Source organism: Beta vulgaris, chromosome 4 (genome assembly GCF_026745355.1).
Source record: "Beta vulgaris subsp. vulgaris cultivar EL10 chromosome 4, EL10.2, whole genome shotgun sequence".
Lineage (NCBI taxonomy): Eukaryota > Viridiplantae > Streptophyta > Magnoliopsida > Caryophyllales > Amaranthaceae > Beta > Beta vulgaris.
In genome coordinates, this window is record NC_079205.1 from 5752683 (window position 1) to 5768698 (window position 16016).

The 16016-nt window shown below is 34.6% G+C and overlaps 1 protein-coding gene and 1 non-coding gene across 2 annotated transcripts; both read right to left on the bottom strand.

The window, feature by feature from the left end:
• Positions 1–2316: 2316 nt before the first annotated feature.
• On the bottom strand, positions 2317–2387 carry TRNAG-CCC (transfer RNA glycine (anticodon CCC)). Its single transcript has one exon. It is a non-coding gene; the product is annotated as a tRNA-Gly (tRNA).
• Positions 2388–2500: 113 nt separating this feature from the next.
• LOC104907059 (electron transfer flavoprotein subunit alpha, mitochondrial) lies at positions 2501–11199 on the bottom strand. Its single transcript, XM_010695921.4, has 8 exons — positions 11030–11199; positions 9221–9403; positions 5643–5854; positions 5256–5413; positions 4925–5083; positions 4726–4778; positions 3867–4007; positions 2501–2873 (listed from the first exon to the last, which is right to left on the bottom strand). Exons 1-8 carry the CDS (start codon positions 11108–11110, stop codon positions 2796–2798), a joined length of 1065 nt encoding a protein of 354 aa, XP_010694223.1. The 5' UTR covers positions 11111–11199; the 3' UTR covers positions 2501–2795.
• Between the last annotated feature and the right edge of the window lie 4817 nt (positions 11200–16016).

The window sequence follows — 16016 nt, forward strand, 5'->3', positions numbered from 1 at the left end:
ATCAGACGGTCTGACCAAAACTTTCGGTCGGACCATCAACAACTCCAAAAGCAATGAGCAACGCCAAAAGCAAGCGCTTCAACGATAGCAACGAAAGGTATAACTACAGTGCAAAGTTTATCTCCAAGCGTCAAAGAGCTCGAAATCTGCAGAAATTCAAGCACAAAAAAGAAGGAGAAGAATCAAATAATTTTCCATAATTGAAGAATGATTGAAGGAGAGAGAAAGAAAATTACGGATGAATTACGACTATAATTGTTGTTGAAACCCATTGTTGATGTTGTTAACAATGGAAGGAAAAGAAGAAATTGAAAGAGTGAGAAAGATCTTGGAAAGATTTGTTTGATGTGTTTGTTTTTCTCAATCCTCTCCTCTATTGTGGAAATACTTTTGAGGAGGAGGAAGAGAGAGAATTGAGAAAGAGAAGAACGTTGGTCTATTCTTTTTAAGTGATTCTAACTGAAACAAAAACAATAACAAACTGGAAAAAAAAATGAAGACTAACTGAAAAAAAATGAAGACTAACTGGAAAAAAAATGAAAACTAACTGAAAAAAATTAGAAACTAACTGAAAAACATTAACTAAATGATGACCAACTAAAAAAAATGAAGACTAACTGAAATAAAAATGAAGACTAACTGAAAAAAAAATTAAGACTAACTGAAAAAAAATGAAGACTAAATGAAAAAAATTAAAAACTAACTGAAAAAATGAAGATTAACTGAAAAAAAATTAAGACTAACTGGAAAAAATTAGTAACTAACTGAAAAAAAATGAAGACCAACTGAAATCCAAGTGCTTCTAACTGATGTGGTCCGACCAGTTGTATTGTGTCAAACGAATCTGACACAATACCTTCTCTAAATAATATAATAATAATAATAATAATAATAATAATAATAATAATAATAATAATAGCATAATTAGTTTTTTTTAAAAAAAAGAACACATTAGTATATGAACATACAATTTAAAATAAAAGAACACGTATTTTGGTTAAAAAAATATATTACTCATGGTAAAGAAAACATATTGTTCATGTCCAAGGTCCGTTTATAATAAGAATTTACAAAATCTATTTAGACAAGACATTCTAAAAGTAAAATATAGATGTTACATATTGATGACAAGTTTAGATTTAACTTTTTATATATATAGTTACAGGTTTATTTATAATATAAAGGAATAATTTATTGATATAACAAAGAACATGTTAGTTTTTGGTATAAAAAGGAATACGAAATCTAACAACATGTTCTTTGTTATATCAATAAGTTAATCCTTTTTATTATAAATATATATGATCTTGAATAAATTTGTTAAATATTATTTTTATATCGTTATCTTGTTCTATATAAACTTTATTTTTAAAGATAAGTTGAAATCCTTTGTAGGGAAAAATTTTGAGCGTGATGCCAATACCGTTAGGTTATCCCATGCTATTCATGTTTCATATGAACTAGTAACATGGAGTACTTTATATTATTCTGCCAAAATTATTTTAAAAAATATCATATATTATTGTCATGTTTGTTACATGTAGAACATCAAAAATAACATCGCATATCAAAATTGTTAATTCGAACAAATATGAAAAAGAACACGTATAAATGCCAAAAGAACATTCTTCTTCTTGAACACAAATAGCTTCAAATAGTGATATCAATAACATTTATTATGATAGCAACGACATTAATAATAATTATCAATATTAATAATTAATAAGTACAACAAGGACAATAATAATAATCTTTTTGGACAAATGTACTAGTAAATAGTAATATTAATAATAATAGTAATCTTATAAAGTAATATTAATAATTATTATTATAATAAAAATAGTAATTATTATTATTATTATTATTATTATTATTATTATTATTATTATTATTATTATTATAATAACAGTAATAGTAGTAGTAATAATAATTACGATAACAATAATAGCATTAGTATTACTAATAATCATGATAATAATAACAATAATAATAGGTTTCTAAATATAAGCATAATATCAATGTGAAATCATTTTCATAAGAGACCCCCATCCACACCATAACAACAAACCAAAACCACAACTACCACCATCACAATCCCACCGCAGCCACAACTACCACCATCACAAACCCATCGGCCGCCACACCCACAACTACCACCACAGACTGAGGCATCGAAGGAAAAAGGATGCTGTAATAGTGCTTAGGACTTAGGAGCACTGGTTTTAGAAGCTTGCGTTCCAATAACATTTCGATATTAAGAAATCGTGAAAGAACAAAACAAAAACTTATGCGCGTCCAGAACAAAACAAAAACTTATGCGCATCCGGGGAATTGAACCCCGGTCAGTACCGTGGGAGGGTACTATGATACCACTACACTAGATGCGCTTTTTTGTTTGGAATCTTCACCCTTTCACTCATAACTCAAATAATTAGTGATCACCTGCTTAAAAGTAGAAATAGGAAGAAAAAGAATATATTACCCAAAAACCAAGGTGAAAAGAACAACTTAAAAAAGAGAGTATAACATAGGTAATTGATAAAGCATTCAGAAATTCATGACTATATATACTTCGTTCCTTTGCTGAAGAATACAACATCCAGTTGAATCAGAATTCAGACACAACACACATACAGCCATACAGGACATCAATAAAAGAACCGTTATCACTAGTCCCAGACTGCCTAAATGGGATTGCAAATAACAGCTCTCTCTCTCCCTAAGATAGGCCATGTAAATTGTTACGTCAAACATATACAGTGAGTCCCCAGTTAATGGAAATTTTTGTACAATTTTTACTTTTTCTCCGGAAGCTTCTCTAGCAACTCTGGTATAATCTCAAACAGGTCACCAACCAGCCCATAGTCTGCTACCTGCAGAACAGAAAGTAAGCCAACTTTCAAAACTTGAACAAAAAACTGGTTAAAATTTGGGGTAAAGCAGCATTTTACAGCCACTGTTTTTCCAACAACTTGTTTACTGAAGGGGGACTAAAGTTAATTTTCTGCGAATAATTTCTTTTTCGGGAGGGCGGTAATGTTTTCCATGCGTAGAACATAGTTCTAAGTAAATTTGTTTCTTTGCTGTGTTACAGGCTTACAGAGTTACAGCAATATGATCATATTGACCCATAAATTAGAGGACCAAGTTTACATCATTTCTGGATTATATCCCATATCATAAGATGAGAGTAATCTAATCTTAGATGTGGCAATGTGTCAAATTTTGTTTGAAAGTCATGGAAATAGGCATAAAGCGTTCATAAAACAGTGGCTCCTCAATATGTCATCCTACCTCAACCCACAAGCTGTACGCACCCTGATCTGTGATTCAATGAATTTCCAGGTGCAACTAGTCTGTAGTTTGTACTTCCATAAAGAAAGGGATTTTACAATTTTGAATAGTGGGAAAGACAAAAAACCAAATCTTTGTTTTTATTAAAGATGATCTCTCTCGCCCTATCCTTTTGCAACATTCGCTTTTTGAAGGTCTCCAAACACAATATATTTAATTACATATAATGAAAATCATAAATATTGATATTTGAAAATATGCATTGAAATAAACCTAACAAGATCCCATGTAATTTCATTTTTCCCTTACATATTGAACTTATAAGTGAAAAATACATTTAAAGTTGGTGCAAAATTGATCTTAAAATGGTGAAAGTCGCAACATATAGAATTGGAGGACTTGCAAAAGAAGGATTTGATCCCCCTTTCGGCCTTCGGAGCATGGGGGTGAATATTAAATGAAAAAACAAAAGTGGGTAGAAGAAGGATAATGTGTATCACTATGACCTATGACAACGCAGGCATATACATCTAAGGCAAAAGCCACAAAGATGATTAAGCTTATTTCCTTACCTGGAATATGGGGGCATCTGCGTCCTTATTCACAGCTACAATGACTTTCGAGTCTCTCATGCCTGCCAAGTGTTGAATGGCGCCTGAGACCCCAAAAGCCATGTATAGCTCTGGTGCAACAATTTTTCCTGTTTGTCCAACCTGAAAATCATATAAGTAAACAACTCAGAATGACAAGACAAACATGGTTGTATCAGTGAACCTTACAAAATTGAAAATTACATCTCCTGATCAAATAAACACCAGATATGAGTTGGAAACTGCATGCTTACAACATATATTAATTCATTAGCAGAATTCCTCATATAAACTGAGTTTGTGTTGAGATCAAAGGTTTCTGGCTGACTCAGCTAAAACTGAACTTCAAACTGTAGTTTTCCCATTTGTTTTGGTGTCCACATAGGTTTGGATGTTGATGCATATATTGTTGAAGTGCTAGGTAGGACATCTAATTTGTGTTCTTCACCCCCCCCCCCCCCCAAAACGGATTTATATGAGTTTCTATCAAGAGATTATCCTTATTTTCATGAGTTCTTTTCAGGGGTTCCATGCAAAAAGGTTAATGATCATAGACATAGAAGCATCTTTGAGTTTCAAGACTTGAAAACTTCAGGTGTATTGACTATTGAGTTCCAGCTACTACACATGCTACGTAAGTAGTGATATCTATTATAGAGGTACTTAAACTGACAAGAATTTTTGCGATATAAATATTTATGTTCACAAGCTACACTACCCTCTTCTAAAGTGAAGCTACACAATTTAAAACAGGGGATTAAACAATGAAAACAACAGTCCATATAATATAGAAAGACAGAACTCGGGGCAGTCTATAAACACAATAAGCAGCACAATTTACCTGTAACTCATTGGGGACGAATCCTGCATCAACAGCAGCACGTGTAGCTCCAACTAGATAATATGGCAGAAAAGGAAATGTCATGAACTGATCTTTTGGGAATTTAAGAGTAAAAGTTCATTCAAGCTCATTACACCATAAGTCCATAACAATACAAAATTAATTACAAACCTATATTGAATTGAGGTTTTTATAATACCTGCAGCACCAATTTTCTCAGCAAGTTTCTCAATCATCTTGAAGTTCTCAGCACTTTTCAAACCTCGTCCTCCAGTCACTACAATGCGTGCATTGCCAAGGTCTGGCCGCTCAGATTCCTGAGAGCTGCGCTTCACAAATCTTGATTTTTTCAGAATATCTGCAAATGATATACCAAAATCATTGTCATGATAGCTAAGAACTTATAGAAAGCATAGTTAGAAGCCCAATTATCATTATTTCATTGATTAGAAATGTATACATTGTTTGTAATTGCTATCCTTCTTGTCAAGTGCGCAACAAATATGTCTGTATTTAAGATATTCACGGACCTTCACCAAAGGTTGAGAGATCAACCTGAGTAATTGGAGCAGCAGTTGATCTTGGTTCGGATGCTGGTACCGGAAATGAAGGGGCACGAATGGTCAACAAACATGGAGACTCGCCAGTATATCTAACTGTACAAAGAGCATTTCCAGCATAAATTGGCCTGTCAGAGTCAAGCACACACAAAGTTTAGGGCTTACAATAACAGTATAACAGCCTTATCAGAACAAAATGGACTAGTAAAAGAAGAAAAAAAAAAACTAAGCATGTGGCAGAATCAAATATAGGCAACTGAAGACAACTTACACCATTGGCAGACAAATGTTTGATTTCACGCCTTCTGGACCCTACGCTTAATTTGTGAAAGAAATATAAGTGAATAGTAAGAATACCTCACAAATTGATGAGAACCGGATATCTCAATCACATCAGATAATGGAGAAACATCTAAAAGCGCAGCTGCACGGGGCAATATATTTTTTCCAAATGAACCAGAGGCAGCAAGAATATGCGTGTATCCATCTTTCTTCTGAACTGATTCGACCAAATTTGCCCAACCTTCAGCTAAGGGATGAATAAATTTATCTGAATCAGCTACAAGGACCTACAAGAATACCATTGATGCAAGATTAGTACGCTTTTTACACATTTCAAATTCAAGAAACTTCTGCAATAACAGGGAGTGTACATGATTATGCATTTAAAAGACACATGTTAGTAAACAAGCTATTCATTATCAAGATCAGTTTGTCATGGTTGGTCAGATATATATTAGTAAAAATAATAATGGCATTAACAGATATAGACAACTCCTCATACTGGAATAATAGCTAATCTCCAGAAGGTGGCTCTATATGAAATCATATATCCAAATGACCACCAACAAACAGCCTAACAGGGATATGCAAGGTATCTACTTTTTATTTTTCGCTTTTGTTGTCGTGTTGCTAAGTTTATATAAGTAATAGAGAGAGAAAGAAAATTATAGAACATCCAACTTTCAAGAAACAGATTATTACTTTATAGTTGCCCATTTAAAGAGTGTTTGGTTGGGTGGAACGCTTCAATCGAGTTATTCTATTCCACCTCTTAGAAAGAAAAGAACTTAAATCAAAACATTTTCCGAAAAAGCGGTTTTCCCATTTTCCTTTATTTGGCTTGTAGAGGGTGGAAAACTATTTCAAATGTTGAAATATAATTTTCCTGATGGGGAAAACATTTTCCTTCTCGGAGAAAGGGAGACCACATTTTCTTGCCTATTCTTCACTTTCCTACCTTCCATCTTCCCCCATTCATTTACCTTGCTACTCTTTTCTCCAACTTTTTCATGAAGGAACCAAAAAAAGGCAAACTAAGCTATAATTGTGTTTACCATTGGAAGATGTTTTTTCAAGGAAAAGCATTTTCCAGCAAAACTAATTTCAGTCCAATCAAATGGAGCCTTAAATATGGAACAAATAGATCAATACTCAAAGAGGTTATATTCTCAATATCACAAATTAGATAGTACAAAAGCTCAACTCTAGTAATGAAGGCAATTTTAACAAAATTTATTAGAATAGAAGAACATGAGATTTGCGATCGAAGACAAACACTGCAAAATATAAAGATTTTTTTATAAAAACCATCAGGTATTTATATCTAAGCAGCTATTTCTCTACTATATTCCAAATTGTCTTCCGTCGACTAATATTTAGTGGAAACTTCATTTAATTGTGTACTTAAAGAAAATTGAAAGGTGGTACTCTAAACCTTAATGATTGAGTATTCCTAAGAAAGATTAAGCCGTGATGATCATATTGATAAAAACTACTCTTTGCCTTTTGTGAGTGAAGTATATGGTACTTGATGACTTCTCACCCTTCCCTCAACCGCTAATTTTATCTTATTTTACCCTTAACTCAAAATTATGTGTAGTGTATACGTTGTTCAAAAATACTAAGAGAAAATTGTAGTCGCTACTCGCTAGTGCATGATACAAGTCCAAATGTACCCTACAAGAACCTGTACAGTAAGAAGAAAACAAAAAAGGAATACGTTGTGCTCACAATTTATGTTACACCGACTCTTTTAATTTCCTCACGTATCCGTGCCAAACTCGAGTCGTGTCGGATACTTCATTTCAAACAAAAAAAAATACCTTTTTCAATGATATGGCCATATCAAACAACTAGACATGGTATCCGAGTGGACGCTTGTAGCCAAGTCTTGAGTAAAATAACTAACAATTAAAGTATGGTATCTGAGTGGACGCTTGTAGCCAAGTCTTCAGTAAAATAACTAACAATTAAAAGTATAAAGATTCAAGCAAACACCTCTAACCAATGCGTAAATAAGTACATGCACCCAAGTGCATATAGAGCATGGTGCACCCTTTTCTAAACTACGTCGTTTTATCATTTTTAGAGTCTATAATTTTAAAAAATTATTGTTATTTGCTTCTATAAATTTTGCAACTAAAGATTCTTTTTCAAATTTAAATTAAAAAGGTATATGTTCTTTTACCTTAAGTGTAGATGTTCATTTACTATATGTTCTTTTCATTATAACCTTTGTTCTTTCATAAATATAAATTTACACGTTCTTTAATTTTAAGTCGTGTGTTCTTTTTTAAAGTAGAAAAGTTGTTGAAAAAAGTTTGTATTCTTTTATATAAATGGTATGTTCTTTTTGGGTGCACAATGAGCATTGTGCACCCTTGTGCATAATCCACGCTTTGTTAACCAATGATCAATGTTTTATGTCTTTCATTGACAAGTAAATCCTCTAGTTTAGCACAAGCCTTCATATCCTTTACATTCCAAATTAGTTGACGCAAATAGCGAGCCTCTAATTACATTACATCAAGTAGAGGGGTTAGTCCCCAAGTCCAAGTGTTGAAAGTTCTCTTGAAATAAAGGACTAGTGAAAATAACTCGAAAGTCGAAATCCACTTCAAGACCAACTCTACTTACTCTAAGGAAAGGATTGTTCAACCTTCAGTCACAAAATTGTAGTTCTCTCAATCCCAAGCTAACTTGATGTCTCCTCATCCCACCTCAATCTCAAACGGGTGAAACCAACCCAATGCATAATTTTACATGAAGTTGTTTGTTTTATTGTTAATCCAATCATATTCAAACTCTAAGTTTCCACTTATTTTCATGGAAACCTTCATACAAACTAGTTCCTATGTTTTTTATTCCTTCTACCATTTTGACTTTTGACATTACTCACAAATTCTACTTTGACCATCTTGTATTTTTTACAGATTAGGAAAACATAGTCATGTGGGATTTTGTTGGATTCATCTCGATATATATTTTGAAGTACAAACTTTTTTACAATTTTTACTCAAAATTGTGCGTCGGCAAATGTGCAAAGAGCAAATGGTAGAAGTGAAAAGACAGAAGAAGTATATAATTGCCTCAACTTGAACTCCCTTAGTCCCATAGTAAAGCTTCTCATTTGCTTTCTGCATAGTTTCTAAGAGAAATCTTTTACCACTAAGACAGAAGAAGTATATAATTGCCTCAACTTGAACTCCCTTAGTCCCATAGTAAAGCTTCTCATTTGCTTTCTGCATAGTTTCTAAGAGAAATCTTTTACCACTAAGGCACTAATACATTTAGTTACATATTAATAAGATGGTATTTTGAATCTACACGATGACAAAAATCTAACAAAATCCAACATGATTAAATTTTTCTTATATATTGGTGAAAAGTTATGGTCAATGTTTGACTTTAGAAAAGCAAATGAGAAGTGTACTACTATGTGACATAGGGGAGTATGGCATAATGAATACTTTTAATAAAAAACCATACTAACTGCTCTAACCCAAACTGAACATAATATCTACCTCCTCAGACAATAAGTGAAACACTTCTCTCAAAAAGCTCTCACATAAAAGAGAAGTGTTTCATCTATTTTAGAACGGAGGAAGTATGATTTATACACCATAAAGAGAACTAGAATTAAAAAAAATTACCTGAGAAATTAAGGGATGGCACAAGGCAGCATGTGTAGCAGCCTGTTGGAGAGAGGGACCAGAACCAGCCAATAACAAAGAGATAGAATTATCCTTACTTAAACACTTCGCAGCTTCAACAGAACTAATAGATGATGACTTAATGGAACCTCCTTCATGTTCAGCCAACACCAGTGTGCTAATCTAATTCATACAAACATAACATACAACCAAACACAAATGCTATAAGCAACTTCATCCACTGGCAGATTTAGAAAATCATGATAAATATTAAATTTCAACATGACACTTATAACCTCTAGTGAAATGCAACCACGTTTGACAAAATTAGAGATAGCACGCATGTATTGAAAAGAAAAGCAAGCTATAACATTTAATCAGTATTTGAGAAAATGTAGAAGTATATGAGCTAAGAGCTAAGAGCTAAGAGCTAAGAGCTAAGAGGGAATGCAACATAGGACACTAGATAAAAGAGGTGAACACATTGCGCAAAATGCTGATGGTCACAATACTCAAACAACACAAACAAATACACAATTGAATCCAGAAGACACAGAGACAGCGATTACTATGCCAGACCATGAATATGATGAAGAGCCACAGTCACCAGACTTGCGTTACCAACATTTAAATTTAAACAAGTGTGACAAAAGAAGAAGAAAAAAAATTGAACAAAGGATAATACATTTTCTAACATCTGAAGAACAGAAAATGACAACTAAGTAGCCGCGAAAGGAAGCTAGTTGGAAGGAGCTTCCTCTCCTGCAATCAAATCATGGCCCTGGTTCAATTTTCAACAAGGAAAAAAGGAGTGTCTATGGGTATGCAAAATCAGAATTGAAAGGGGGAAATTCTGTTATCTTAGGCTCTCTGATACATACTCACGCACAAAAAGAGCAAGCGAAACAAACCATCGAAGAGAAAGAAATAGCAGCTATGCACCCTATAAATCTTAAGCAATATCTAAACCAAAAACTTGACAGTTGGATCTAATTTGACACGCTATCAATTTTGAAATCTGCAGTACCATCATCGGGAAATCATTTGTACAGAAGAGAATCGCTACTCCATATCTAGAACCAGAGATGACTTGTGACTCTTCATCCCACCTTATCCCATATTTTTTAACTCTTAAGTCTTAAGCAATATCTGAAAGAGGAAATTGCCAGTTGGACATAATATCACACACAATCAATTTTGAAATTTAAATTACCCTCATCAGGAAATCATTTTACTGAAGAAAATCGCTACTCCAATGCTAGAACCAAAGACAACATCTTGTGACTCTTCCATCCCACCTTATCCCATCATCCCCAACTCGTTCACTAATGGAGCAATAATTTAAGCGCAACAGAGACCAAAACCCAATAATACAACCTAAAAACACCATTACTTTTCACTGATATCTGAAATGTGTAATTGTATAAATTAATTACCTTACATCCCAAATTATATAACCCCTCACTACTTACATTGCACATTTTCCTCCACTACTCGAATTTTCATTTCAATAATCAGTTCCAATTTCCAAAAAACGCAAATATTCACAAATGACCACAAACAATGTCAATTGATTAATCAAACAGCAATCTAAACACTGTCCAAACTCCAAACCATTCCCAAACATAGATGATCCAGATCAATTAACAAGTAATTTACTAAGCAGTACATATAAAATAAAATAGAAGTCCAAAAATGACAGAAATTTCGAATTCGTAAAAATCGTAAGTATAAATTGAGGTCAATAACTTGAAAGTAATTCAACGATCGCAGAAAAAAAAAGGTATAAATATGAAAAGAGAAGCTTACAAATCGAGTAGTGGTAGTTTCTAGGAGAGAGAAACAAGGTTTGCGAAGTCGGAAGGCCCTGAGTATTACTCCGACAGCCATGCGAGACAGCGAGAGAGAGAGATAAAGAGAGCAGGTTTAATTGGGAGGAGATGAGAAGGAAACTGAAGAGAAAGACGCACAGATGAATTAATATACGTGAAAAATACGTATTTAAATGTTTTTGAGTAATTGTGTCATGGACTCATGGTGTCATTAAGCTTATCCATATTAATACTTTCTTCTTTGATTTGGATACTCGTGGACATATACCACTTTTACTATTAATATACATAGCTATTTATTAGTGAAAAGCTATAAAGAAAATATTAAAAGTATATGTCCGACACAAATTCAACACTATTTTGTATGTAAGTATTGATTTTATATATGTATAGAAAAACATAGTTAGGATAGAGTTTGTGAATAGTATAAAAGTTGTTAGGTTTGTGATCAATGAGAGAACCGGATATCCACTCCAAGGCACGGAAATTACGCTTTCCTATTAGTTTAATTTCGCCCCTCTAGGATCACCGGGTTACCACGAAATAACTAATGAGATACAATGGAGAGAAACAATCCACTTAGATGATCTTCTAAGTGAATCAACAAGAACTTGTGTTTTTGTATTTGTGAAGAACACTCAAGAGAAGATTGCAAGGTTTCTCTTAAGCAAAGCAAGAAGTGTTTGAGAGTATAGAAAATCTGATTTTTTCTTCTAACCCCTCACTCATAGGAATCCCAAGGTTTATATAGGAAGAATAAACCTTTCATTGACTAGAGAGGTTAATCACATAACCACCATCTTAATCACTCATCAAAGGTCTTCAATCTACTGATTAAAGGACCTTAAAAGTCATTAAAATGATCAACAAAGCATCACAACGGATATAAAACCGTCGAGGCAATTTTTCGCATTCCAAGGCAGAAGACGCGTCGCGACTCGCGAAGAAGCTCGCGAGTCGCGAGGCGCTGGTCGCGACCCACGACGCCTGTCGCGACTCGCGACGGGCCACTGGTCGCGACTCGCGACGGTTGTCGCGACTCGCGGCCAGTCTTCTGTTTCCCTTGGTTTATCAATGCGTTTTGCCACTTGATGCACTCTAGCCTTTTGCATACTAGACCTCCTCCTCTTCTAGTACATACCCATATGATTTTCAAACCCATTACCATATAAATGTTCCAACAATCCTCCTCCCATTTATAGGGTAATGTTGAAAAGTTTTTCAACTTGCTATAAATCGCAAACACACATGTTCATGCATCATGGAAATATCTAACGATTTGAATTTCCATTTAGTAAAAGCAATCTTTACAATAATTTAGATCATAATGATAGGCAAAGCTTTGAATCATATAACCATTACAAATTATTGAAGTTACTAATACACACAAACATAAACTAGGTTCTTAAAACCTCCGACACCTATGAAGCCTTGGTGTCCATATCCATTCATAAGCATTCCAAGTCAAGCCTTAGACTTGATGAAGCGGCCAAACTTCTAGCTTACATAGGTAAATCTTTCCGAACATGCTCCTACAATTGAGCACCTTATCAAAGATTTATTAAGAATAAAATTCAACCTCTTTATCATTATAACAACAAGCACTAACCTCGGGATGTATTAAACAAGTGCTCCCAACCTCTTAGAGAAGTACTATCCTCCTTGAATTTGAGATCTAACGTTGTATTAGACATCAAATAGAGTTTTCCTTCACCATAGGTTGATCAATAGGCTTAAGACCCATCCCTTTGTTCATTTTGTTCACTAGTTCCCTTGACAACTATTTTGTAAACGTATCCGCCAAGTTCAAACTAGACCGAACAAAATTAATAGTTATACAACTATTCCTTATCATTTCCCGCACATAGCTATGTCTAACTCCAATGTGCCTTGACTTGCCATTGTAGACTTCACTATATGCTTTAGCTATGCACTAGTAGAAAAACGACGATTTGCGTCCCCTGATTTGCGTCGCACTGAAACGGAAATGACGCAAAAGGGTAATTTGCGTCGCATGCAAAGAAGAGTGCGACGCACATCATGGGTAAATGAGCACCAGTACGAGCTATATGCGTCGCACGTACCATAGGTGCATTGCAAAAGCCTTATGTGCGTCGGACCACCTGACACGTACGACGCAAATCATGTTCTCCTTGAAAAAGGAAAACACCACTATCTGCGTCGCATAGTATTTTAGTGCGTTGCAAAAGCCCAATGTGCGTCGGATGGACATGAGGTCCGACGCAGATCCGCGGCCCACATATCATAACCGCGCCCCTTAACATCTTTAACCTAAATTCTCTCACTCTCAACTTCTCTCACTCTCACCGCGCCGCTTCTCACTCTCACTCTAAATTCTCTCACCCTCACTCTCCTGCCAAATTCTCTCACCCTCACTCTCCTTCCAAATTCTCTCTACGGGGTCATGGGGTCTTAATACAAAAATAGTGAAACATCAAAGTATAAGAGGGAAGAAGACTGAAGACCCAACCACCATATTGCTTCAAATTCTCTCTTATCTCTTCTTCTTTTCCTATAGTATAAAGGATTCATATCGCTGACAATATTAAAGCTCCTTTTTGGCTTTTTCCATTTGTATTTCTGGTAAAGTTCTGCACTTTTTTTTTATCTTCATTTCTAAGAATATTTTGGTTGTGAATGTTCTCAAAAACATTACGTTTTTTAGCTTGGAATTATCTAACATTCTATTCTTGATTAACAGTTGCATGCATTTCATTTCTCCCTCCTTATAAATGTAATTTCTGCTTCTTTTTCTTTGATTTCACTCATTTTTTCTACTGTTTTAAAGATCTTACATGAGTTTCTTCTTCAAATTTTTACTGGGGAATTTAATTTCTCTGTAAATTTTCTGAAAGATCTTGTCAACTTACAGGTTCATTTTTTAAATTTTAGATCTGATTTGTTTGGCCTTTCGTTTTTGTAAATTTTAGATCTGATTTGTTTGGCCTTTCGTTTTTTTTTAATTATAGATCTGATTTATTTGGCCTTTTGTTTTTTTAATTTAATTTTTTTTAAGGGCGAAGGTGAACGGCGGCTGTAGTTGGATGAAGATTGAAGAACATTGAGGTTATTAAATTCAGATTCAGATTGAAGAATGCAAGTATTAGATTCAGATTTGAGGTTTTTTTTGAAAAAAAAAATCTCGTAAGTTGTATTGGATTAGCTTATAATTTTAGACTGTATTAGCCTTCGGTTTTTTTTTGTTTTTTTTGGATCTATGTAATTCAAGTTGTAATTGTAAATTTTTTTCTCATAATTTAATGTATAGTAATGATTGGATATTAATTTTTAGTTTTATTTTGTGTTAGAGCAGATTTTTTGTGTTCAAACTAACTGAGCCTATTTCAATGGCGTTTAATCCGTCAATGGCGTTTGCAACAGTCCGTTCATAAATTTAATTTTCTATTCCCTATAAAAAACAAAAACAAAAAAATTTAAAAAAAAATTTCAATTTGCGTCGCACGTATACCAAGGTGCGACGCAAATTACTCATATGCGTCGCACCCTAGGAGATGTGCGACGCACATTACCTTCATAAGCTCTATATTGGCTGGGGAGAGTGGGAGACCCATCTGCGTCGCACCGTATACAAGGTGCGACGCAAATAGCTCAATCATCTGCGTCGTTTCTGCATACGACGCAGATCAGTTCTGGGTCATTTGCGTCGAGGGCTTTGGCGTCGCACCGGAGTCCGACGCAAATAGGCGTCTCACATCCGACGCAAATTGCCTTTTCTGTACTAGTGATGGTTGATGCACTATCACAATGGATAGCAAGAGGTGACATAGGTTTCACCCATAGGTCCACCTCACTCAACACATTCCTTAGCCATTCCGCTTCTTGGCAACAAGAAGCCAAAGCAATGAATTCCGATGCCATAGTGGAATCCGTTATACATGTTTGCTTCTTGGAGCCCATGAAATGGCACCTCCTCCAAGAAGAAACACCCAACCACTAGTGGATGAATAATCTTCCTTATTCGAAATCCAACTAGCATCCGAGTAACCTTCTAAGATAGAAGGTTCTCTATTGTATGTTATGACATAATCCAAGGTCTTATTCAAGTACCTTAACACTCTTCTCAATGCTTGCCAATGCAACATACTAGGATTACTAGTATACCTACTGAGCTTGCCAATAGCAAAGGCTATATCCGGCCGAGTGCTAGTCATAGCATACATCAAGCTTCCAATTAAGCTTGCATACTCCAATTGTGAAATTGGAGTACCACTACTCGGAACCAAGTGAATACTAGGATCCATAGGAGTAGCAAAATGAGTCGAATTTGACTCATTATACCTCTTGACCACTTTCTCAATATAATGAGATTGTGATAAAGAAAACGACCCTTTCCCTCTTATTATTCTAATACCTAGAATAACATCCGCTTCACCCAAATCTTTCATGGAGAAGCTAGAGGAAAGGAAGACTTTGGTCTTTTCCACTTGTTCCAAATCAGTCCCAAAAATAAGCATATCATCAACATATAAGCAAATTATAACTCCTTTACCGTTATTATCAAATTTGCTATATACACACTTATCGGACTGATTTATTTTGAACCCACTAGACAACACAACTTCATCAAATTTTTGATGCCATTGCTTAGGTGCTTGTTTAAGACCATACAAAGATCTAACTAATTTGCAAACTTTAGTTTCTTGACCTTTAACCACAAACCCTTCAGGTTGATTCATGTACACTTCCTCCTCCAATTCACCATTAAGAAAAGCAGTTTTTACATCCATTTGGTGAATTACTAGACCATGAATCGCAGCTAATGCTATCAATAGTCTAATAGTAGCTATTCTAGCTACTGGAGCATAAGTATCAAAGTAATCGATACCATATCTTTGCCTAAAACCTTGGACCACTAACCGGGCCTTATGTTTTAGTATGGTTCCATCGATTTTCTTTTTCCTTACAAAAATCCATTTACAACC

Excerpts from the sequence above, each read along its gene's own strand:
- LOC104907059 (XM_010695921.4), bottom strand. The coding sequence starts at position 11,110 with ATGGCTGTCGGAGTAATACTCAGGGCCTTCCGACTTCGCAAACCTTGT. Across the intron at positions 5,855-9,220 it reads GCCATCCCTTAATTTCTCAG|GTCCTTGTAGCTGATTCAGA; the intron begins GTAATTTTTTTT and ends GTATTCTTGTAG. Across the intron at positions 4,779-4,924 it reads TGAGAAAATTGGTGCTGCAG|TTGGAGCTACACGTGCTGCT; the intron begins GTATTATAAAAA and ends CATATTATCTAG.